Genomic DNA, 24,349 nt, shown 5'->3' with positions numbered 1-24,349 from the left:
CGAGGCCTCACTAAACTTGCCTAATGATCCATGTTTCGCCTTAAATACTGAATTTCAATATTCCCGAATATAGGATTTACAAATTTTATACCTGGTTTCGAGGGTAAACCAGTTATTATTCTAAAATTAGTTACTATCAGAATTGTTATCCACCTTCCATGAGAGATAAAGTGTTATAATCCCAAATTAACTATTCCTAAGATTTATTCAATAATTTTATTTCAATCAAACATGAAATAATCTCATGATAAAATTAATCCCACAATTAGTTATTCCTTCTCTTCACAAATACCTCCAATCAACTATTAAATGTGATTTATGAATATTCAGATGTCACATCTCCAAATCAACTACCAAACAACTTTGTAAACTTCAACGCAACTTAAAAACAGACTACCCAAATTATGTTTCACTTTATTTAAAAATCATGACCATGAAAATTTCTAATTCTAACTTGAAGTTGAATTTCAAATTTGAAAAACTACTCCAAACTTGTTTACCAACTTCATCTTAAATTTCAAGTCGATAAAATGCACCAAACATGAGAAAAGGGCTTTATCATCTCTTCAGCAAAAAATATTAACAAGCGTGCAACTCCACCTTCAACATCAACTTCATTAATTTCAAATAAAATGAAAAATATTCGGAATCTATGGTACATATCTAATTTACCAACTATCAATCGTCCCTGTAGGTAAAAGCAACCGTATCATCCAAATTTCAGAGTTGTACGGCAGTACTACAAAGTTTGTAACTTCTTCCCTTACCTTAACATAAAGGGTAAAATAACTTAAGCCAAGAGACAGTGAGGTTACAGTTCACGCAGATCAGTATGCTAATACATACAATCTACAGATGGTTTACTCAAAAAAAATAAGCAGGTTACATCTAACTGAATCATCAACCCCAAAGAAAACAAACTCAGCAGCAAAAGATTTTACATTTAGCTTGAGCCAACCAAGAGTAGTCAAAACAATTGCAACATTAGACTCGTCAGGAAGGTCTCAATTCCTGTAAGGATGAAACCTTCCACCTGCAGCACCACCATTACCATATGCTTTAGCACCTCCAGTGCTACCCCCGGTGTCATACCCTTTAGCATTGAAAGATGCAGAGCTTCTAGCCCCACCATACCAGCTACCATCATCACTGCTTGTGTATCCTCTACCGCTAGCATACCCAGCAGCACCACCATAGCTACCAGGAGCACCATAGCTAGTGTCTCTGTATCCAACTGCCCCATAAATAGGTCCATTAAACCCAAATCCATAACCATATCCACCATATCCAGAGAAATATCCTGCACCACCTCCGCCATAACTTCCTCCAATGTTTCCATAACCACCATAGCCAGCGCCAGCTCCAGCACCGCCATAACCAGCGGCACCGCCGCCACCACCATAACCAATGCCACCTCCATAGCCTCCATATCCACCATACCCTCTACCGTATCCACCACCATACCCTTCTTCAGACCCACCAAAGTTATTATACGATCTCGAACCACTGCCACCACGATGCTGCCTGCTTTCAATTGCATTTTCAGCACCAGCTCTTTTTGGCTCAGCCCTCTTAATTTCAACCTGAAAATATCAAAATGTCAAAGAGCTGTATGCATTTCATTTAACATAAGCACCAGAGAGAGAAACACAATCATGATTAGCACAGAGTCCGCATAACTTACTTGTTTGCCATGGATTTCATGCATACGGCCATTGTTTAAAACTTTTTCAACGACATTTTCACTATCAAAAGTAATGAAGCCAAAGCCTCGGGACCGACCACTCTCACGATCCAGCATGATTTGTTGCTCCAGAACATGGCCATAAGAAGAAAAATATTCCTTCAACTCATCTACAATGAATCACTGGATTAAAACATCTCTTTTAGATCGTAGATAATAAGAAGTCGTCTTTGATTATACCTTCAGTTAAAGTTAATGGAAGACCGCTGACAAAAATTTTCTTTGTTTTCGGAGATCCTTTAACTTGCATGTCCTCCTTAGGTACTGTCTTCTTCACTTCCACCTGATACACAAATTGCATTATATTTACTAAACACATAAACTTCCATAAAGGAGGATAATAAACCAGATAAAATATGACAGTACAAGATACTCCCACACATAAATCCTATCGTTCTACCGTCTATGATGTGCTCTTCCTCTAAAACTTTATTTGCAACTTTTGGGTCCGCAAATGTTACAATGCCGAATCCCCGTGGCCTTCCAGAGACCTTATCCATCATTATTACACAATCTGTTATCTCTCCAAATCTGCTGAAATACTTTCTAAAAGATTCTGCAAAAATAACATGTACAAATTAAGCATAGAGCTGAGAATAGGATATAAGAGTACAGAGTATAGACAAACTGGATACATATGCATTAACTAACATACACCAGTTGGAAGTGCATTTATACAACAATATAATTGTTTGTCTATTTAAAAATACAAAGATTCACCCAAAGCAGAAAAAGACAGGCCAATAAGAAAGGAGTAATGAACTCGCAAATAGTTACAAGAAAGCTCAAACAAAGCAGAATTTTCATGTCAAAGAAGCATGACTCAAAGGTTGCAGTGTTTTCTACTTTTCTATTGAGGTCTATTCTATACACTACTGTGTATTTCCTTGTCAAACCTACTTGGAATTGCTTTACTTGAACCGAGGGTCTTTCGGAAACAACATCTCTACTTTCACAAGGAGGGTAAGGTCTGGGTTCACACCACCCAGACCCAACTTCTAAATTACAATGGGTATGTTGTTGTTTCTGATGTCTATCCTGCAGAGGTACTCAAGAATACACCACAAGATCAAACTTCACTCACACTTCTCCCACACCAAGTTGACCGCCCTCACCCATGTGTAGTGATACTATAACCTCCATTATGGTTGATATATGGTGAAAAAAGAAGACCATCAATGTAGGGGGGACTTCCTCCATAGAATACCAATTTGTGTCATGCATTCAGAAAGAAATTTCTCTTGGAGAAGAACCACAACACACTTTGTTACTCCTTTTTTGAAAAAACGAACCAATGCACACCAAATTTAACAAACCATGGAACTACACCTAGTGATGGAGCTAAATGTGTGAGCATGACTTCATTGTGAATAAATCAGTAAGCCAAGATGGTTATGAGTTATAAGATTCAAAAAAGTCCAACATTTCATATTTGTTGGGCAAGAAAATGCTCAAGAAATAAAATTATGAAATGAAGACCTAAAATTTTATATATTAAATATCTTGGATCTTTAATCCAATGAGGGAAATCGACATTGATGTCACACATCGTATTGGTGCAGCGTGGATGAATGAAGGTTTGCCTCTAGAGTCTTTTGTGACAAAAATAAGTAAATTTTACAGAGTGGTGGCCAGATCAACTTTGTTGTATAAGGGAGTGTTGGCCAGTCAAAAACTCTCGTGTTCAAAAAATGCAAGTTGGGGAAATGAGGATGTTGTGATGGTCTGATGGAGGTATGAGCAGGCAAGGAGCAAAAAATTAGAAATGAAGATACCATGACAAGGTGGGAGTAGCATCCGTGGTGGACAAGATAAGGGAAGTGACGCTGAGATGGTTTGGACATATGTAGATAGGAGGGTGTGGAGGTCGATAATTAGGATACAAGGTTAGTACTTAGTTGGTAGTAGAGTGTTGTCTTGCTTTTCAACAAATTTAGGCTTGTTGGTATTTGTCATGTTAGCCTTATTCTTGTAGTTCCTTGATTTTCATATCTATCACTGTTTGTTGTTTATTGTGTATCAATTATCGCGCAATTTTGTTGTTGTTAATGTTCCTTTCTTGAATGCTCTACACTGTTTTTCTTAATGATTGTTATGTTTTCTTTACTATCGTTTTTTCTTTTCATAACTACTTTGATTTGTTGCACCTGAGATGAAGGTCCATTGGAAACAACTTATATAAGGTTTGTGTACACTCTACCTTCGCGTGGATTTCACAGGGCATGTTGTTGTTTGTAATTAAAATACTAACTTCCATGTAAGATGGAAATTTTCCTATAAGTAGGACTGCTATACAGCTATACTAGGAAATCAACTAATATTTGTCTTCAAAATTATCATTGATTCATGTATAAATGAAAAGCTATAATACTTGTATACACCAAGTATATGTTAAAACAACCCACCAAAAAACAGACTGCTAAAACAGGTGAAAGGGACATTAAAACAGCAAATAAGTAGTATGGAAAATTAACAGCATGAGTACCTTCTCTGGTCTCCCAAGCAATGCCTCCGACGAAAAGCTTTCTATCAACAAGCAAAACCAGCAGTTACAATAATTTCGGCATGGCCTCATGCAGGAAGGGGGGTTTGCCATTATCTAAAACCTAAAGACCCAAACTATAAGCTATAAACTACTAACTACAAACTAACCCTGCAGAAGAATCATCGAGTGAATGCTTTAATTCATGTCCTGCACTACCATCGTTTCGTTCCTGCTCTTCTGAGACATTTTGTTCAGCTACATAATCCATTTGGTTCCTATTCTTTCTCTAACTATGAAGATACCTGCAAATGAATACGAGATTATTTCCAACTACACCCTATATTTTCTTTTTACCTGTGGTTCCGCAGTTTTTCGTCTAAACCCTAAAGGGAGAAAAGAAGAAACCCTAACAAAACCTTGGCAAATACCAGAGGTGTAGCTAGCTTGTGAATTTAGACGAAACTGAATACTGAGGAGAGTAACGGAAGGCCGAGAGTGCCTGTAATTGCAAAAACCCTAGCTGCTTTGCCCTTTTCTTACTGTGGAGACGGGGAAGTTGCCGCCGAGTCGGACTTCTTATAGGTTGGGTTCGATTACATTTTTTTAGAATAAAATTTAATTAAATATTCATCATAATCTCAGCAGTGTGATTTACGAAAATTAGTGTATACTGTATAATATTTCTTACAAATTAATTAGAGCAATTTCACATTTAGCAAATATAAAAGTCATATTTGTATGTTATAATTATAATTTGTATAATTGCACTTCATAATAAATTTTATGTTTGCAATGGAGCTTTTGATTTGTATAATTCACTAAATACATTGTAATTTGTATAATAAGATCTGTATTTGTATAATTATAAGTGTATAGAACGAAAATATATGTATTTGTATTTGTATATACATTTTTCTCTCGTTTTATACAAACACAAACGCACTTTATACATTTGTATACCGAATGGGTAATTGTATATCAAAAATGACTAATTATATACCGAATCAAATGACAAGAAAATGGAATATTTATTGCGAATTACAAATAAAATAAATTATGGCTATAGCATTTAATTTAAATTAATAGTTTATTATTTCATATAATTTTTCCAATTAATTATCAGATTATTAGTTTCATCTAAATATTAAATTTTAAAGTAAAGCACCATTATATAGGGCAATCCATTATGTCATCCAAACTACTTGCACTTATATTAAACGGATTACAATACAATCTCACTGAATTAATATTTGGTAAACTAATAATCTCCCTACGATAATATATTTATATATATTTTTTACTCAATTTGGACTAATGGAAAAAATCATTCATTTTAATACGATAATATATTTCCAGAAGATCCCTATATAAATATATGGTCCCATCAATATTATAAGTAATAATTATTTTAAAAGCACAAATATATCTAAGACAACTTAGTAAAATGATTCTATTGTGTTTTGTGTTTCTTTGTTAAAATTTAAATAGTTGAAGTTGATCCCTAACTGTTCTTATTTGCAGCAAAAGTTATGGAGTTGTCTTTTCGAATGCACCATAAAACTGTGAAGAGTTCTAGATGCGATAAGTGTTTTCTTACGCGTAACTAACTGCAAAAGTATTGTATTATCTTCAACTTCATCATGAGCATTGTTTTTATTCGATGGTATCCACAATTTCTCTTAAATAATGGACCTCTAAACATGTATCACTTTCATCCGGTTAATCTTTAAGGTTATTGACGTCAATTTATTTTTTTTGTAACCAAGATCATTAATAATGACCTCAAGTTCATGAATGATGTTTTCACAAAAAGACATTAAATAATATCTTTACAAAATAATAATATTTATGATCTCACCTATATTGATTTAGTGAGATTTTAGAGTAGATTATTACTTATTTTATGTTAATTCATTTTTGACTTGTTCATATTTGACAGAACATATTTTTCGTGTTTATACGATAGTTTTATTTTATTTTTCAATTCGATTTGATTTATTGCCTTTTTCTCGAACACGCACGAGCGGCACCGCCGAAGGTGGCTTTATAAATTTGAATATATACCATAAAAAAAACTGCTCGCACCCAAAACCCTTTACCAGTTCCCTCCTTTTCACTTCTGTCGTTTCAAAACCAGCACGGATTTCTAATCCGTCCACCATGAGTAATAATTCCAATAAAGATCGGTTCGACATGTCCGATCTCGGTGGTTCCCTCCCCGCCGCTGCCGCCGGTAAAATCCCTAATCATTTGTTTTTATTGATGAATTAAAATTATTTCCATTGATTTTATGGTTGTTTCTGTGTAGCTTTGAGTGCCGAGGATCGTGCTGGCTTAGTCAACGCGCTCAAGGTTTGGTTAATAATATTTTGGTTCCACTTGTTTTCTATCTAAATGCTACATGTTTTCATCTTTGTTTCTTTTTGTGGAATTTGTAGGATAAGCTTCAGAATTTGGCTGGGAAGCATACGGATATACTCGAGACTTTGACGCCACCAGTTAGGAAGCGTGTAGATGTTCTAAGAGAGCTTCAGGTGCTTTTATTCATCGCTAAGATGTTCATGTTTTTTTTGTTTTTCTATGTTTTTAATTTGGTATTTGATGGTATAGTAGGACTGATTAATCTGTTTTGTTTTGTATGTGAACGATTGAGTTAAAGCTGCTTTGTAATTCAATCTATAGTTTGAATATAATGTCTAGGTTGATAAATATAGAGAGGAATGTGAGTGATATCTGAAGGTTTTGAGGTACTATTTTAGGAGAACAAATTGTGTTTTTGGAAGTTTAAAGTTTTTATGTTCCATGTTGTATAGTGGCACCGGGAAAGAAGTTAGGAGTGTCATATAGGCTTTTGTTATTATCTGTAGAGTTTTTTCCACCAAATTGGTTGAACTCCTTTCTCTCTTTACTAGATAGGGTATGGCCCGTGCTAGCACGTGCCGTAAACCAACTATAAGCTAAAAAAATATCCACAATAGATACTGACTATGTGCTTCCTTTCTTCTATCTTGTCTGAGCGTTAGTGGAACCAGAACCAAATGATTATGATCTTTGCAAGAAATAGTTAAATGAACTATTTAGGAAAAATAGTCTCTTGTTTTTACCGTCCCTACCTTGGACTTCTTTTTCATGACAAGAGAACTCGCAATCGCTACCCTTCGGATGCTCATCATCTAGATTATACTCCTAATATATTTAAGTTTTAGAACATTCCACCATACATGAAGTTATTAGACTCTAACTTCCATAGACATTTAATAGATGGTCAGGGTCCTTGTTCCAAAGTGATGTCCAACAAATACCACTTTTGTCAGCTTGTAAATGTCCAGTCTCACGTAGAATAGACCAACGTACAGTAGAAAAAGATTTATTGGACAGAAAATGCAGGACAAATAAGAGGTCTAAAGATAAGAGGTAGTATGAGCACTCATCCATTATCATCCATAACCAAGACCTTTGGTCCTTGAAAAGTCATCTGCATGTGCCAGGAATGCCAAGTTTAACAATAAGGATAGCAGTAGACCCCTTTCCGAGACCTTCACTTTCAATCCAAATGTGTCCTTCCGTGAGATTAACAAACCTGATTCAGGCCAACATCAGATGTATGACCACTGTTGTTAAGTGCCTCAACATCCCATAAATAAAATTTCCAAGAAATGTGCATCAGCCCAAAAACACAAAGAACTCAATCTAGAGCAGTTCTCAATTATCATAGCAAACTGAAAGCCACATTCAAAACTAACACCAGTGAAGTGAGATACCTCTTACAAATTGCAAGGCCAAGTCCAGTGCCACCAGAATTTTTAATTGTTAGTGTCTGGTTTTGTGCAAATTTACAGAACAACTTGGGATATCCTGAGGATTAATGCCTGATTCTGTATCTTTTACCCAAGTACCACGGAAAAGTAGCAGTAAAACCAACAACAACAATCACTACCCAAAATGAATTACAGAGCAACTACCATTTATACTGGAAATACTAAATATCAAGCATTAAAATAAACCTGTAAACATACATGTACACATAAATAGAAGTGATCCTCACTTTTCACAGGAAAAGACTCTAGAGCTCTAGGATCTATTGAATTATCTGATTTTGCAGCAACCGCAGAAACTGTCACACTGCCTTCTTTTGAGAATTTTAGAGCATTGCCAACAACATTTAAAAGAATTTGCATAAGCTGTTTTTCATCTCCAAAAGCAACTTCTGGCAAATCCGAAGACAAACTAAGCGTGACAAACAGCTTTCTCACAGCCGCAATAGGCTTGATTAAGTTAAGGACCTAAAGCAATAAGCAGACACCTGAATCAGTTAACAGTTTCCGGAAGGGCTGACAAAATGGTTAAATATACAAGTAACCGTCCAATCCAACGCATTAAATATGAGTTGGATAACTGACTAAGTAAAAATGGATCAAATATGGATACTATTCGTATTTTCCACTAAAAATCGATATCCAGATGGATAATATGGATATCCATATTATCAATACCCATTTGTCTGCTTTAATATTTCTTGAGTTCTTACTTTCTTGGAGTCTAAGCTTATTTGACTTTTAGCTTGTGTTCTCACCTAACTATTCCTGAAACTATCCATATTATATGTCAGTTAACCTTGACCCATTTTTTATCTTTGTTAAATATGGGTAGGTCAAATATTTTATCCATTTTTGTTTAACATATTTCCAACCTGGACATATCCGATGTCACTCCTGGTTTCCAACAGCAACTAAGGAAATTCAAGAAGAAGATGGGGGAAAATTAAAGAAGAAGATTCGAGCAAAATCATACCTTAAATTATAAGACCTTGAAAGTATTTTCACTGTGGGGATAATGCATTGTTATTCTACTTATAATTTTTTTTAACAATGCACCGTTAATCTTGTTTCAAAAGAATCTGAATATGTGTGTGTGTGTGTGTATATATATATATCACTTGGGATATATATGTGATGGCAGTGTAGTTCTTTTAGTAACCATATTTAGGTCCTTAAAACATTGAGTACTTCAAAAAGGTCACACTCGTCAGAAGCCTGTGTCTAGACAATTTTGTTTTATATGATCCAGAGTGAGGAAAAGATTGCTTTGACTTAATATCACACTTGGTCTTAATGAATATTCACTTTAAATTTCTTAAACCATCTAGCTATTAATTCATTGTTTTAACATAATAGCAGGCTGTTAGGGATGTCCTTATGACAGATAACAGTGAAGATCATGGTGTGCTACTAGTCATGCCTGATATTCATCTACAGTTATATGGGAGGAAGACAGACTAACAGATGAATATGATCATGGTTTTGGTGACTGTGCCCTGTTGCAACTGGTTATCCTTTATTTACATAATATAACTTGGTATAAATTGTGCCCATCTAGAAAGACGCGCATATTGCAGATAAATTTGCTATGTTTTGTGATGGCATGGCCTCTTATTCGGCCATGCCTATTTTCTTTCCCCAATAAGGCTTAAAATTTGGGAAATATGGTCACAGAGAAACAGATTATTAACCTAATGATTAATTTGCATTTTGCGGTGACCATTCTCTTTTCTCCTACCATTTTTTTTATATGTGGATTAGATTAGCTTTTTATATGAGGCTGGCATATTTCCGATTGCTCCCTCTAAATGGAAGAAAAAACCTTAACATGATTTTATCTAAATATAGAGCCAACATGATGAGCTGGAAGCAAAGTTTTTCGAGGAGAGGGCTGCACTAGAATCTAAATACCAAAAGCTGTATGAACCATTGTATTCAAAGGTGAGAAGAATAACTCTGTCCATGGTTGCAGTTGAAATTAGCTCTCCCGCTCCTCCCTAACCCACCCCCACCCCCCCAAAAAAAGAGAGAAAGGAAATGAGTTATGGTTTGGCTGTTTTATGGATGTGTTGCAGAGATATGAAATAGTAAATGGGGTTGTCGAAGTGGATGGTGTTGATGAAGCTCCCATGATCCAGGGCGAGGATAATGAGACTGAAAATGGTAAACTATTTATTGCATTTCTTTCATCCATGCAGAGTGATCTTGACACAGACTTTAATTTTTTATGCTGTTAATTTGGTGCCAGAGAAAGGTGTTCCCAACTTTTGGCTGACTGCAATGAAGACTAACGAGATATTGGCAGAGGAGGTAAATAATAATAATAATGATGATAATAATAATGATACAAATATTTCTTGGTCTGAATTATTGGTCTTTTAACTGATCGCAAATGACTGCTGTAGATCTCTGAGCGTGATGAAGAAGCCTTGAAGTACCTCAAGGATATCAAGTGGTGCAAGCTTGATGATCGAAAGGGCTTTAAGCTTGAATTCTTCTTCGATACAAACCCTTTCTTCAAGAATTCTGTCTTGACTAAAACCTATCACATGATTGATGATGATGATGATCCCATATTGGAGAAGGCCATAGGGTAAGTTCTAACTTCTCTATGTTCTGGTTTTACATACTGTTATCCTATTTTTGTTTGTTTATTTGATGTGAGATGTCTTGCAGGACCAACATTGAATGGTATCCCGGTAAATGCTTGACACAGAAGATCCTAAAAAGGAAGCCAAAGAAAGGGTCAAAGAATGCTAAATTCGTAATTAAGACTGAAAGCTGTGAGAGCTTTTTCAATTTCTTTAATCCACCCCAAGTACCTGAAGATGATGATGATGATATAGATGAAGATGCGGTAGGTTCAACAACTTTGATTTTGTTCGTTTACTATGTAATGCAGAATGTTCTTGATCTTATTTGGTAATTACTGTCTTGTCAGGCTGAAGACCTGCAAAATCTAATGGAACAAGATTATGATATTGGGTCTGTCGCTACTTCCACCTTTCTCCTTTACCTTAAGAATTCGTTACAACTTGGTGTCCCAATAACTTCTACATGTTCTAGAATTCTATGGTGCTATGTTTTCTATGTGTTACACTGAAAGAGTGTCTGACGTTTCCATTTGGGACTTCCATGTTTGCAGCTCGACAATCCGAGATAAAATAATCCCCCATGCTGTGTCATGGTTTACTGGTGAGGCTGCTGAGGGGGATGAATTTGAAGATATTGAAGGTGATGATGAAGACGAAGATGAGGACAAAGAAGAGGATGATGATGATGATGATGATGATGATGATGATGATGAAGATGAAGAGAAGAGCAAAAAGAAGGTATTATTTGTTTAGCTTGCTTCTACAAAGTAATTCATATTTTCCTCTTGTTTTTCTGGTGATGCTGATTTTATTTTCTTTTTCTTTTGTGTCTATCCCGAATGGTTTATTCGATTGCCCTAGTAGTCTTCAACAGTAAAGGTTATATGAAGGAATTGCTTTGATGCATCATTTCTTTTAGGTGATAATGTAAATTTCCTTTCATTTTCTTGAGCATGTGATGTGTAATTATTTGACAAAATTGCAGAAGAGTGCCAAAGCACAAGCTGGAGAACGTCCTCCCGAGTGCAAGCAGCAGTAGTTTGTGTTGTGTGCCCATAACAGCTCATGAACCCCAACCATGTCATTCGCGTTGGCCGTGTTTTTATGTCTGCTGTTTCTTTCCGATCTTCCTTTTTGTTTAGTTATCAATTTTGTAAAATCTAGTGGGGCTTTGTGTGTTTGCTTGGGGTCAGCTTTGCTTATAACAAGAATTTCATATTTATGTCCTGTTCTTTGCCTATATCAACATCTGGGCTCGTTTTAGCTCAACTTACGCAACTGTTCAGCCAAGTTAGATAGTTTCTTAGCCTTTTTTTGGACATGCAATTTAATATTATGATTCAAATCAACATTTGGACATGGTGATATAAAATTATGATTCATATTCCAAATTCTCTAAAAAGCATCCAAATTATGGTTCCATTTTTATTTATTTTTTAAAATGTAAAACTTGACTGAAATTTATATTGTAAAAAGAAAATCCTTTATTTCAGATTTCAGAAAAAATAAAAATTATGTTTAGTGTGAAGAGATATTTATAAAATTATGTGTATTTGAAAGCTTGTAATCACACATTTTTACTTATAAAAAGAATATAAAGGTATGCGGTTAATTGATGCAGGGCCTTTGAATTATGATTTGCTTATTTTGTAAGATTGTATAAGAATTTGAAAATTTTTGGCTAATTTTCACAACTTTGTGTGGTTTTATGTTTATGAAAAATAATAATAATAATACAATTTGAAAAGTTCACATTGCATGTTAAAATAAAACTTTCAATTTCAATTAAAATTGATCTCATTTCAAATTATGATTCCATATCACATATTCAAACAAGCCCTTATTCTCAATCTTAGCTTTAATGCATCAAAATCTTAACACAGAGAGGAAATGACCTCCTATAACTATTAACAAATTTCTCAATTTTAGCTTTATTTCATCAAAGTTTCTTAACACAAGGAGGAAATAACCTATGACTACTAACAATTTGAGTTGAAGAATATGATTATTTTTTCATATTTTTTTAATGTGTAAAAATAATATCTTTGATATGAAGGACAAATTTAAAAAAATCCTCTACATTACCTCATATTGATGTAAGTTACTAAACAATTCTTTTGTAACAATAATCATTCAAATTTCAATGTAATCAAAATATTACTTAAAATGTTTCCTAATCATTACTCTTTTAAAATTTAAGATAAATGTTTGAACTTTTGTCCATTTTTGTCATTCATTTATATTGTCTAGATGATAAGTTCAAGAGACTTAATTGCTTATATTTATGATTTTACTTTGAATTATTTTTATTTTCAAGAATAGTATAAGAATAACTAAAAGAACAAAAATGGAAAATGATATTCAATTTATATCCTAAATTATTTTTAGGTATGTATTGTCTCACTGATTCACTTAATATAGACTAGAAATAGTATATTAATATTTTTCCATATTAAAGCCATAAAAAGAAAATTCATTATTATCATTCCAAATTAAAACCAACCTTAATATTTTCCTAACCCACTCTAATAGCTTTCCTTATACTTTTAGGATATCACCTTAATCCTTTTCCCACTTAAAAACAAATTTTAAATGTTTTCTAGTACGTCAGGATACTCCATTAGTTTTAAAAAAATTATATATAATACTCTAAAACTCACAATACAATATATCAACTTAAAACAAATTCCACTTAAAAAATTCCTAATGGATTATGCAGGAGATGATTATTGTGATGCTCACCAAGATGAAAGTCTTGACACAAGCAGTGTTGAACCAACATCCTACGATCAATTTTTCATAAAATTTGAGGTCGAATTTCTTAGAGAACAAGAAGATGAAGATGAAGATGAAGAACTCAATGTGTCTCGTTTAGAGAGCATTATTAAAATCGGAATATTTCAAGAGCGATGTGATCGATTGCCCCATAACAACTTATCGTGGCATAACGTTACAAGAATGTTACATATAATGGAAGTGCCGGTACATAGACAACCAATGATATTACGTCAAATATGTACTTTTGCTGATAGAATTGCTAATGAACCTTATAATAGGAACAAGAAAATATTGCCAATGAAAGTTTATATTAGCCTTCCTGTTAATTACTTTATTGAAGAAAATGAAAGTAGTGATGAGGCAATTCCTCCTGCTAATGAATTGGTTGAAGAAAATTTGGAGAAAGTGAAAATTGAAGAAACAGAATTGGGAAGTGATTTTGTGTGTGTGATATGTATGGAAAAGATGGAGGTTGGAAGTGAAGCAACAAAAATGCCTTGTTCTCATGTGTACCATGGGAATTGTTTGATGAATTGGTTAGGGGTAAAGAGGGTTTGTCCAACTTGCCGTTTTGTGTTGCCGTCTTGATCATGAATAGAGGTAGATTCGGAATTTGAAGTTCAAATATTGACCCTGATTGAATTGTTCAAGAATGTTGTAAGATTTTTATTTTATTTTTTTTGTTTGTTTGTACTAGGTCTTGCTAATTTGTTGTTTTGTGTTGTCCTCTTGATCCGCATAAAGGCGAATTCAGAAGGTAGAGTTCAATAATTCAAGAAAGTTGTAGGATTTTTTTGGTTTGGTCTTTTGTGCGTCTTATTTTCAACCAATAGTTTGAAGATTTTTCCTATGTAATAGTTCAATAGTAAAAGTAATTACCTATATTAAGTAATTCTTGTCTTATATATATACACAATATAGTTTTTTTTGTATATACCATCTAATTATTATTTTTAAAGAGAAGTGTTCAACTGACCACCCTTCAGTCTATATCCTTCGCTACTGGACCGGACTAAACACATACTTCATGTGCTACACAAATATAATACTTTAAGAGAAATACAGTTTATTCGAATACGTGTGTCACAATATGCAGATTACATAGTCTATTAATAAAATATAATGTTATCAAATTAAGAAAATAAATCTATATATGTTGGATTTAATCAATTGATTTGAGCTGTTTTCATGCTCCAAGCAGTCAATTTTGAGATGCCAACACTCTGTGAACCATTATTGAAGACATACATATGGGTTGCACCATCCACTGCTAAATTAGTTGGGTAAACCCTAGCTGTAATGCAAGCTTTTCCTTCTCCACCAAAGCTCTCCACTATTGAGTGATCAATCTACAAAAATAAAACAAAACATATTCATTATATTCCGGTTGAAACTGAGAATGTGTTTGGTATAACGGAAGTCATTTAGAAAATGTTTAGAGAGATTAAAGATTGATAGTCGTACAAATGTTTTCTCAAGCAATTCTTCTTTTTATAAGAAAGTAACTTATTTCTTAAATATATTTTCCTATCATACCAAACACCTTGAATTGTATACAATTTTATCATGACTAAAAAAACATACCAAAGTCCTGAGAGACAATTTTTCTTGAAGAGGATCCACATTCAACAAGGCCCCATAAGTTGTTTTGTCATAATCACTAGAAGGCAAGTGTAAGGAAGACCTACAAAAATGAAAAAAAAAAATGAATACTTAATTAAGAAAAAAAGGTATTATAAATTACTCGATCGCATAAAAAATTTCTTACACTGACGATTAATAGTGAAAGAGAGATCAAATATACCTGGTCTGGTCACTACACATGAGGACTATAAAATTGTTGTTATTTCCTTTGAAAATTCTGAAGAAAATTGCAGTATATTCTTGCATGTCTTTAGATGCCAAAACTAGTAACCCAAATGGCCCAAGCCCACCTTTTACTGATGCACCTTTTATGCTACACACTTGTTGTGGATTTGTCCAATTTGCTTCCCATTTCTCTGCCTTTTCCAACGTTTTAGCTGAAAATGACATTTCTATATCTGCCTGTAAGCCAAATCATAGTTACAATTAGTTAAAAACAGAAGGAATCTAAAGCTTTGGTGATCGTTTGACGATATCCCGTCAAAATTTGGTTCGTCAATAAGCAATTTCCTATAGAAAATTGTTAGTGTGACATTTTAATATTAATATATCATGTTATGTTTATTGATGGACATTACATTTGTGCCTTGGACTTGAATCTCTTTAAAAATAATGAGATATCCGTGAAGTTCTGCTCGGCCACGCCCACGGATTACTTGTTTGAAACATGTTAAAAATAAATTTACAGCAAAAAATTTCTTTACCTGCGTAGCATTGACTCCAGAAATTTCACGTACTGATCCAGGCATAAGCACAGTAGTATCTTCAATAACTGGATTCATTCGAAGCTTTTCAATTTCAGCTATCGGCCATTGAAGCAGCTGATTTCCAGATTTATGAAGCCAAATCCTTCTAGGAATTCCTTGAAGACCAGCCCATCCTCTAATACTATTCGTCTCAAGATTATTTACTGATTCATTAATCCATCCAAACAAAATCCTCCTACTAGTAGAACTATCAAAAAAACTTTTCGATGCATAAAATTTACCATAATCATAACGAAATCCTAATCCAATATCCAGTGATTTGTTATCCGGGATAAAAATATCTTTATTCGGATTATATGTACCAATTGTGTAGAAATCAGTGCTTGCTTTACTTGCCTTGAATACATGTTTCACATTTGGACCCATTGTGGAAGTTTCTAAACCATTTTGACTGATTGTTGAAACAGGGAAGAAATCAGGGCATTCCCACATTCCAGAATTGTTCATAAAATGCAGTGGATTTTCAGCTTGAATCCAATCAATGAAGTTTTTGCTTCTATACAATAAGCCAATTCCGTTCCCGTTTTGTTGATTTCCAACTACCATTCTCCAATTTCCGTCAGGATTTAGCCAAGCAGTAGTTGGATCTCTGAAATTTTGTCCATCAATTTTGTTTACCGAATTCGGTGCGATTAATGGATTATAAGGCGATTTTACCCATTCGGTGAGGTACGGGTCAGCTAAATTTTTGGGGACGGCTAGATTTTGTACCTGGTTATCGGAGAAATCTACGCCGGTGTAGAGAATCGCCGGTTTTCCGCCGGAGAGAAGAGTTGTAGAACCGGAAAAACAGCCTTTGAAATCGTAAGGCTCTGATCGGAGAAGCGCCGGCGGCTGAGGAGTCCAGTTGACGAGATCGGTCGACGTGGAATGGCCCCATACTATGTTACCTGCTTGTGCATCGTAAGGATTGTACTGATAGAAGAAATGGTAAATCCCCATGTATATCATTGGTCCTGCATGCATAATTATAGCGACCTTCATTGAATGACTTTTGTCGTACCAAACACATTCACAGAAAAAATACAAGTAATTTGAGAAACTTACCATTAGGATCTGCGGAACGAAAACCAACAATTGTAAATTTGATCACCGTGAAGTCGCACGTGACAACACAAAATAAGAAAAACAACAAAAAGAATTAGGATTATATGGCACAAGGTAGAAATGATCCTAGAAGGATCGATCTTTTCTCCTAGTTGAATGTCTTTTTGATTAATGAGTGATATTCCGAATACTTACCGTTCATCCAGTACTTGGCAGGTTGAAAATGATAACCAGTGCGGTATATCTGATCGGGTGTCTGTATGACACGAGAAGAAGCTTCAAATAGTCTAATATTGCCATAGCCATGAATTGAAATGAATACCAAAACTCCAAGCCAAACACTACTAGCATATCCCATCTTTTAGTTGAAGTAATTACTTACGTACTACTTCGAGGCAACTATATCTATATATAAGTTTGATCAACTAGTAGTGGGTGAAGTTGTTAGAGACATGGTGACTGATAAATTAACTTTTGCCATGTGCAAAGTTGGTTTTTGGATATGTTGTACATAAGTTGAAAAGTGAAATGGACCATTCTTCTTGGCACGCGTTATTTTAATGATGGGAAGAAGTTACCGGGGTTGTTTACACTTAGTGACAAATATTTTTTTTCATGGGACATAAGTTTATTTATTCATATTATAAAATTTCACAAGTTATGTCCGGATATGACTTTAGTTTTAAAAGATTTATGCCTCACTAGCCATATATTCAATTGCTAACGGACAAGAATTACGGATTAATCTATTTAAAGAGCAATAATTAAAAGTCAATCCATTTGAAGAGCAAAGCGTGCAATTTTATGGAAGGTTACTTGCAGTGACGCAGAGACCATATCTCAAGTTGGGCCTGAACGGGTAAACAGAAAAACTGGACCAATGACTTTGCATCAGTGTAGGCCCAATCTAGAAGAGAATGGACAAATGTGTCCATGACTACTTCTTCCAAGTCGTAGACAGGGGCAGAAGTAGTGTGTACATTTTTCGGGTAATTATACCTTACTTCAAGTTGTGTTACGAGACACTGCTTAATCAACATTTTTTGGGGTGGATATACATGCTTCAAGTGGTGTTATGAGACATCGCTTAATCAAAAGTTTTGCCGTATGTATTATATTCATATACTAAGCAAAAAAGATAATACTAGGTATAAACATATATAAAGTTTGATATCGTTTATTATCATAGTGATTTATTCATTATTTTTTTTTACATTTCTTTAAATATTGATAATGCTTACAAAAAATATACAAAATTATGTATATGATTGTTATAGCCTTGCAAGTTATCTGAATCTAATAACTTTGACTCATACTTTGTATATGTGTTTAATTTCAAAGAATAATACATATATTTATAGATTTGAAACAGGAAATAGGTTGCGATAAAATTTCAAATTCAAACCTATAAATTCTAAATTCTAGATTCGCGCGACCATGAAGGTGCCCAACTGATCATGACAAACTAGTTGAATTATTGACTGAGCTTATTAAATAAAGTCTCCTTTTTTAATATTTTGGCTTTAAAGTTTAAATGTGTTGAATCCTCTGAAGTTGTTTGAACTAGGAATAGACTATTTACCTTTACTTCACTTTGAATTGTAAAAAAGTATTCAGATAATGCAGGACCACAGAAAATGCACCATTTTCACTGCAAGGAATTCTACACAATTCTACACACTGGGTGAAAATCATTCCATCACCAACCACCAGGGCACCATTTAATATTTCTTCGTATCAATTATATGATATTTTTCTCTTCTCGAGAATCACGTTAATTAATATTTAGAACTAAAATTAGATTTTTTTCATGTTGCGCTTTTCGAAAGTCAATTTGACTAATTTTCAAAGTTAAATTTGATTACATTAGTTCAATATTTTAAACTAAAAATTTAGATATTCAAAAACTATATGAAAAATTCCACAAATTGCAATTTTTTGGATATCAATATAATGAAAAAATACATCATATAATGTTAGTCAAAGTACTTATCGCATGACAATTAAAAGTGGACGGAGGTAGTAATAATAATAATATATATAATGACTTCAGTCTAGTTTCTAGATTTCAAAAATAAAGTAATATTAATTCAATTTAACTTTAAAAGTTAGCCATTCAAAATTCAAATGAAGATCATAAACAAACAAGAATTAGAGGAGGAAAAGATACACGGTAAAAAGTTAATTTTGATGGTAGACAAGTAGGAAAAGCAAGATTAAGATGCTTCGAACGTGTGTTAAGTGGAAGCCAAGATGAACCACTTATCAGATGGTTCAAACATGCTATAATCAACTATTGGTTATGCCTTAAATACTTCTAAAACACTGATTATATTTTAAACAACTACTTTAAAAGTGTCTCCTCCCAAATTTTCCCCGACTTTGTCTAATAGGGCCGGCCCAGAACGAGAATTGAGGTTGAGCCCACATATCGACGAAACTCAAAACTCCTGACCCAGCCTGTATTTTTCGTTTGCAACCGTTTTGTTCTTACAAATCTAACAGTTGAAACGAAACCGGAGCGAGGAGTTTAGCTACCGGAGTTACATCGGAACTGCAAAATCACAAGCCAAAATGGCGGTGTTTCTCGGAATTGTTCGTCCTCCTTCCCATTCACTCTTCTCTATCACTCGTTTCACTCGCCAATTTTCTTTCACCAATAACAATTCAATCTCCATATCTAGAAAAAGTTTTTCTCGATTCAAACCAATCATCACAGCTTCTCTTCATTCTAGTAAGTATCTTCCCAAATTTTCAATAAATTTCGCTAAGTTTTGGTCATTTTAACGGTAGTATAGTTCATTAGATTCTTCACATACGTCGGTAGTAATTTTAATCATGTTACAGGTTCTGCAAATTCTCAGAATGGAGCTGAGGTATCTGCAAATCAATCTGAGCTAATATTTTTGGGAACAGGAACAAGTGAAGGAATTCCACGAGTGAGCTGTCTCACTAACCCCTTGAAGACGTGCCCTGTAAGCCTGAGAAACCTAATACAGCATCCTTGTTTGTGTTTTAGTGTAGTTTTTCGAATTACAATAAGTGGTTAGACTATATGGATTTGTTAATGTTCTATTACAGGTGTGCTCAAAAGCTGCCGAACCGGGTAGCAGAAATAGGAGACTGAACACCAGCATCCTTATTCGCCACTCCAGGCCCTCCGGCAATCGTAACTTTCTTATAGATGTTGGCAAGTATGTTAGAGACTTTTAGATCATAATTTTTTGTGAATGCGTTTGTGTTTCTGTTAGTTCTGAGATAACTCAGAATCTTACTGATGTTGTTTAATTCGGAATGGGGTAGTATTTTGTTTGTTCAGTAAACTTAGTTAATCCTGATTCAACTATATGCTTACGTAGCTTCATGTTGGGTTACCCCAAAAGTTTTCCAAATAAATATATAGATTGTGGGGAAAACAAAAATCATTAGATTCTAGTTCCTTATTGTCTAAGAGCATTTCTCTTTGTGCGATCCAGGTTCTTCTACCATAGTGCTATGCAATGGTTTCCCGCTTATGGGTAAGCCACTTCCACTTGACTTCATATGTTACTTTGTTTTACTCTGAATATATATGGTATAATGTGTTTTAAATGGATAAACTTCAGCTGTTGCTAGTATGAAGCAAGAAGAGAATTTTTTTGTGCAAACAAGTTAAAGCTACATACGTCAACCTCCTAGATTCCAGTCTTGGGAAACTCACTCTACTGCTAGTAGTACTTTTTTTCCTTGAGGATCTTGTTAGGGAAGTAGATAACTATGAACCTACACATGTTATGAATAATTGTGATTATTTTGATGCCGCTCCACGTCATCGCGTAGTAGAATTCTTTTGTAACCACATCATTAGATCAGCTACCGTATGTTACATAGGTTTTTTGGTTGAATCTGTCATGATATTTGTGTGATGTCTTCGAGTGATGAAAGAGTTTGCTTTTACAAGCATGTTGAAATGGGATGCTACTGCCCTGTGGACCATTAGGTTTTGATTAAAAGGTTTATAACTCTCTTAAAAGATTATTTATCTGGTTCCTATTTTGCTTATCAAAGGGAAAAAACAAATATTTCAAAATGGCTTTATTGTTCCATTCCATGTGAGTGGGACATACTTGTATCTAGGAAAACTTCATTTAATACATTTTCTGGTGAAGTTCTGCTAATAGTGCCTATGAACTTCTTTCCATTATTTGCTTTTCTGACAGAAGCTTTTCATGACCTATTGAGTGTGTGAAGAGTACAAGAGAGAATCAGTAGGTGAGGTTGGAATTATAAGCTTGTTCCGAGATATAGTTTGAAGAGGATTTTGAACTTGCTAAGTTAAATGGTCGAGACAACAGAATTTCAGTGTTATTCTTCTAGGATTAACTGTTTCCTTCTGTTTTTCCCTTTCATGAATTAGATACTTTGAAGTATTGGCTTTCTGCCCTTTAAAGTAAAAAACTTCATAACTTGTTGCTTATGATCCGTATGACTTACTCGAGTCTAGTTTTTCTGTGTCAGGATAAGAACAATTGACGCGGTCATTATTACTCATTCTCATGCTGATGCAATTGGAGGTCTCTGATAAAATCCCTTGTGATACTTAGTGCAATGTGGATATGTCTTTTCCTGTCCATTCTGTGCACCCTACCCCCCTACCCCCCAAAAGTTCTCCTTTCTCTCTATATCTAAGCAAAGTGCACACACTCCTGCAGGTATGGATGATCTTCGCGATTGGACTAACAATGTCCAGCCCTCTATTCCTATTTATGTGGCCAGTCGTGACTTTGAGGTCTGAGTTCTTCTGAAATTCATTAGATGCAGTGCTTGATATTTCATCATGAAGCTACAGATACAAACATTGGTGCCACTAAATGATAATGCATCATCTCATTTTTAGCATCTCTTGGTTAGCTGAGTGATTGCAGAATTGAATTCATTCAGCCTTTATCATTTTCTTGATAGCTAATACCTTAGTCATGTGTTACTTTGTATTACTGAGCAAATTGCAGTGCAAGTTCAAGGAAACTTATAAATAAACAAAGAACTTGTCCTAGATAAAAAGATTCGACTTGCAGATTCTATATATATGACAACCAGGTTGCAAGAATGCACGATGATACATAGTTATTGAAGTACTAAGCTAGGTTGAAGGGACTATCCAACAATCATTAAATATTGAATCATGTCCTTCTGCTGAAGGATTTTTATTTTCAGCTACTGGCTGGAATTTCTCAGAAGTTACTATATTTTTTTTTATAGTTCACTAGTATTCTTTTGCCACTCTGAGATAGCAACTTGCTCCAGAAAATGTTATTTTTATTAGCTCAGAATTTGTAAATTGTTCTTTCATTTTTAGGTGATGAAGAAAACTCACTATTATTTGATAGACAAAAGTGATATCATCCCGGGAGCTGCAGTCTCAGAGTTGCAATTTAACATCATAAAGGATGATCCATTCATTGTACATGATCTTAAGGTTGAGGCTTCTTACTCTACTAGTTGATTTAGTTGGACTCATTAGTACCTTTGCAAATATTTGATTGCTAAAGGATGTGCTACTATGTCTATAGCAACTGTTTCCCAACGTAAGTGATTTTTTGACCCTCTTGTTTTATTGGGGATCATATTTTTGCACTTATTGTTTGGCTGGAATCCTAGCTTCTTACTAAAAAATGTATAGGTAATCCTTTTACGTCAAAACATGAGTACTTGGCAATGAAACTGTAAAGTGTAGACTTTGATTTAAGATCTAAATTGTTGTGACCGCCTGACCGGTAGCAACTGGAATGCATTTAATTTCCAATTGCTCAAAGTCCTAATGAGAGTAGCATCTTAGGGAGGGTGCAGTGAGAGGCAAAAAATTTGCCAGTGTCATGAATCCGTGGTTAATAACTGACACAAGGATAAGAAAACAGCAGCCCATTGTTTAAGAAATGTCATGCTTACCTGTTACCTATATACTTGCTATATGGATAGAGAAATTGTACAACACTAATATGATGTACAAGGTGTGCATGTACTTCTTTTGACTTGGCCTTTCTGTAGTTATCGTTGTCTCTTTCACAATTTGGTTAATCCTTCCATCGGTCTTCTGATTATTTGTGCATTATAAGTTTAAATGGTTAGTTATCATGGCTTTGTTTATTATCATGCCTAATGGTTCCCATGGTTCCCATGGTCCCTAGTAGGTAATTCCTTTACCAGTGTGGCATGGTTCCGGTTATCGTTCTTTGGGCTTTCGATTTGGGAATACATGTTATATCAGGTAAACCTTATTCTCTGATTTTGAAGTTTTCATCAGCAGGCATGAACCTGAGTCACTAACATTTTCCTTCTCTCCTACCCCAACCTGCCTTTCCTAGCGATGTAAGTGATATACCAGAAGAAACTTACCCACTTCTACAGGACTGTGAACTCCTTATCATGGTTGGTCTTTCTCTCTCTAATCCTTTGAACTATGCAATCCTTTATCCAGCAATTGGTTAATGTTAAATGCTAAACCAACTAACCAATGCCTCCTCACATTTTTAGGATGCTTTGAGACCAGATAGATCTTCTGCAACACATTTTGGACTTCCAAGGGTGAGCTCTGATTTTATTTTTTAATCTCTTTTGGGATGGCTTGAAGGCAGTGGTATCAAGAGCTTTTTAACAGTTGAATAATTATACATTCTGTCATTGACATTTCCATAATAACAATTGAAGGCTCTGGAGGAAGTGCGGAAAATCAAACCAAAAAGAACACTTTTCACTGGTATGTTGGTTTGTTCTTTTCCTATTTTAGTTCTCTTTTCAATTTTTTATGCATGCCTATGTTGGCTCTTTCTTTTTTCTATTTTACTTCTGTACACATGATAGGCTAGGCTTTCGATCAGTATCTCCTTCATCTTGTGCCTTTTAGACCATAGTTAATCTTCAAATACCAGAGCTATGATTTATCTTTGAGGAAGATTTTTACACTACAATTATATGAATGACTTGGTTAATACCAATATTATAATGCCGATACATCAAATAGTGATTGAAATTTGATGCACATCACGAACTGCTTCACAGCTAACGAGCGCATGTTTTGATGTGATTTGAAGGCATGATGCATCTCATGGATCATGAAGTAGTTACTGAAAGGCTACTGAAACTGAGGGAAACAGAAGGCATCGATGTGCAACTTAGCTATGATGGGCTTCGAGTACCCGTGAGCTTATAAGCTTTCAGGTTTGACTCGACAAACCTAGCTATTATTTCTGAACAAATGAAGATCATTCAGAATTTTGCATCAACAATTCTTTGGGGTCAATGTGAAGTCCCACTAATTCTTGCATATGCATATTTTAGTTTCAATTATGTTGAAGGAAAATAGTCGCACTTTGATTACCAAAACAATTTACAAGCATAAATTGGAGATGTTATTTGTATCGGAAGATTGATATAGGATTTTAAGTCAGCAGCTGGCAAACGCCAAAATACAATTGCATCCACGATCATTATGTCTT

The 24,349-nt window shown here is 34.5% G+C and overlaps 5 protein-coding genes across 5 annotated transcripts; 3 read left to right on the top strand and 2 right to left on the bottom strand.

Moving 5' to 3' along the window:
• Window positions 1–874: 874 nt before the first annotated feature.
• LOC125820762 (heterogeneous nuclear ribonucleoprotein 1-like) lies at window positions 875–4,636 on the bottom strand. Its single transcript, XM_049500189.1, has 6 exons — window positions 4,397–4,636; window positions 4,230–4,270; window positions 2,138–2,300; window positions 1,925–2,028; window positions 1,685–1,854; window positions 875–1,583 (listed from the first exon to the last, which is right to left on the bottom strand). The coding sequence occupies exons 1-6, from the start codon at window positions 4,495–4,497 to the stop codon at window positions 1,005–1,007; spliced, it is 1,158 nt and encodes a 385-aa protein (XP_049356146.1). The 5' UTR covers window positions 4,498–4,636; the 3' UTR covers window positions 875–1,004.
• A 1,701-nt stretch (window positions 4,637–6,337) lies between these two features.
• Window positions 6,338–11,680, top strand: LOC125820830 (nucleosome assembly protein 1;4). The gene is made up of 11 exons (XM_049500267.1): window positions 6,338–6,462; window positions 6,538–6,581; window positions 6,668–6,763; window positions 9,896–9,988; window positions 10,123–10,210; window positions 10,296–10,357; window positions 10,453–10,640; window positions 10,724–10,904; window positions 10,989–11,032; window positions 11,193–11,379; window positions 11,627–11,680. Exons 1-11 carry the CDS (start codon window positions 6,390–6,392, stop codon window positions 11,678–11,680), a joined length of 1,110 nt encoding a protein of 369 aa, XP_049356224.1. The 5' UTR covers window positions 6,338–6,389.
• Window positions 11,681–13,347: 1,667 nt separating this feature from the next.
• On the top strand, window positions 13,348–14,007 carry LOC125820781 (uncharacterized). The gene has a single exon (XM_049500215.1). It carries the CDS (start codon window positions 13,348–13,350, stop codon window positions 14,005–14,007), a length of 660 nt encoding a protein of 219 aa, XP_049356172.1.
• A 551-nt stretch (window positions 14,008–14,558) lies between these two features.
• Window positions 14,559–17,248, bottom strand: LOC125820767 (beta-fructofuranosidase, insoluble isoenzyme CWINV1-like). Its single transcript, XM_049500195.1, has 6 exons — window positions 17,073–17,248; window positions 16,878–16,886; window positions 15,768–16,786; window positions 15,224–15,465; window positions 15,004–15,103; window positions 14,559–14,768 (listed from the first exon to the last, which is right to left on the bottom strand). The coding sequence occupies exons 1-6, from the start codon at window positions 17,233–17,235 to the stop codon at window positions 14,586–14,588; spliced, it is 1,716 nt and encodes a 571-aa protein (XP_049356152.1). The 5' UTR covers window positions 17,236–17,248; the 3' UTR covers window positions 14,559–14,585.
• A 2,110-nt stretch (window positions 17,249–19,358) lies between these two features.
• Window positions 19,359–24,130, top strand: LOC125820760 (putative hydrolase C777.06c). Its single transcript, XM_049500187.1, has 12 exons — window positions 19,359–19,611; window positions 19,725–19,852; window positions 19,959–20,071; window positions 20,354–20,395; window positions 21,375–21,430; window positions 21,569–21,645; window positions 22,213–22,332; window positions 23,045–23,121; window positions 23,219–23,282; window positions 23,388–23,438; window positions 23,562–23,610; window positions 23,945–24,130. The coding sequence occupies exons 1-12, from the start codon at window positions 19,452–19,454 to the stop codon at window positions 24,061–24,063; spliced, it is 1,056 nt and encodes a 351-aa protein (XP_049356144.1). The 5' UTR covers window positions 19,359–19,451; the 3' UTR covers window positions 24,064–24,130.
• The last annotated feature ends 219 nt before the right edge of the window (window positions 24,131–24,349 follow it).

This window comes from Solanum verrucosum, unplaced genomic scaffold (genome assembly GCF_900185275.1).
Source record: "Solanum verrucosum unplaced genomic scaffold, falcon-dt-bn FXZP01000117.1, whole genome shotgun sequence".
Classification (NCBI taxonomy): domain Eukaryota; kingdom Viridiplantae; phylum Streptophyta; class Magnoliopsida; order Solanales; family Solanaceae; genus Solanum; species Solanum verrucosum.
Note: the sequence above shows the minus strand (reverse complement) of the source record. Positions and strands in the feature narration are given on the sequence as shown.

Bases quoted from the DNA above. Each gene is read 5' to 3' on its own strand.
- LOC125820762 (XM_049500189.1), bottom strand. From the start codon at position 4,497: ATGGATTATGTAGCTGAACAAAATGTCTCAGAAGAGCAGGAACGAAAC. The intron at 2,029-2,137 runs GATAGGATTTAT...ATTTGTGTATCA, and splicing joins CACATCATAGACGGTAGAAC to GGTGGAAGTGAAGAAGACAG. The intron at 1,584-1,684 runs GTAAGTTATGCG...TGATATTTTCAG, and splicing joins ATGAAATCCATGGCAAACAA to GTTGAAATTAAGAGGGCTGA.
- LOC125820830 (XM_049500267.1), top strand. From the start codon at position 6,390: ATGAGTAATAATTCCAATAAAGATCGGTTCGACATGTCCGATCTCGGT. The intron at 6,463-6,537 runs GTAAAATCCCTA...GTTTCTGTGTAG, and splicing joins CCTCCCCGCCGCTGCCGCCG to CTTTGAGTGCCGAGGATCGT. The intron at 10,905-10,988 runs GTAGGTTCAACA...CTGTCTTGTCAG, and splicing joins ATGATATAGATGAAGATGCG to GCTGAAGACCTGCAAAATCT.
- LOC125820781 (XM_049500215.1), top strand. From the start codon at position 13,348: ATGGATTATGCAGGAGATGATTATTGTGATGCTCACCAAGATGAAAGT.
- LOC125820767 (XM_049500195.1), bottom strand. From the start codon at position 17,235: ATGGGATATGCTAGTAGTGTTTGGCTTGGAGTTTTGGTATTCATTTCA. The intron at 15,466-15,767 runs GTAAAGAAATTT...TTTGGCTTACAG, and splicing joins CTGGAGTCAATGCTACGCAG to GCAGATATAGAAATGTCATT. The intron at 14,769-15,003 runs GTATGTTTTTTT...TTATTTTTGTAG, and splicing joins AATTGTCTCTCAGGACTTTG to ATTGATCACTCAATAGTGGA.
- LOC125820760 (XM_049500187.1), top strand. From the start codon at position 19,452: ATGGCGGTGTTTCTCGGAATTGTTCGTCCTCCTTCCCATTCACTCTTC. The intron at 21,646-22,212 runs GTCTGAGTTCTT...TTTCATTTTTAG, and splicing joins TGGCCAGTCGTGACTTTGAG to GTGATGAAGAAAACTCACTA. The intron at 23,439-23,561 runs GTGAGCTCTGAT...TAACAATTGAAG, and splicing joins CACATTTTGGACTTCCAAGG to GCTCTGGAGGAAGTGCGGAA.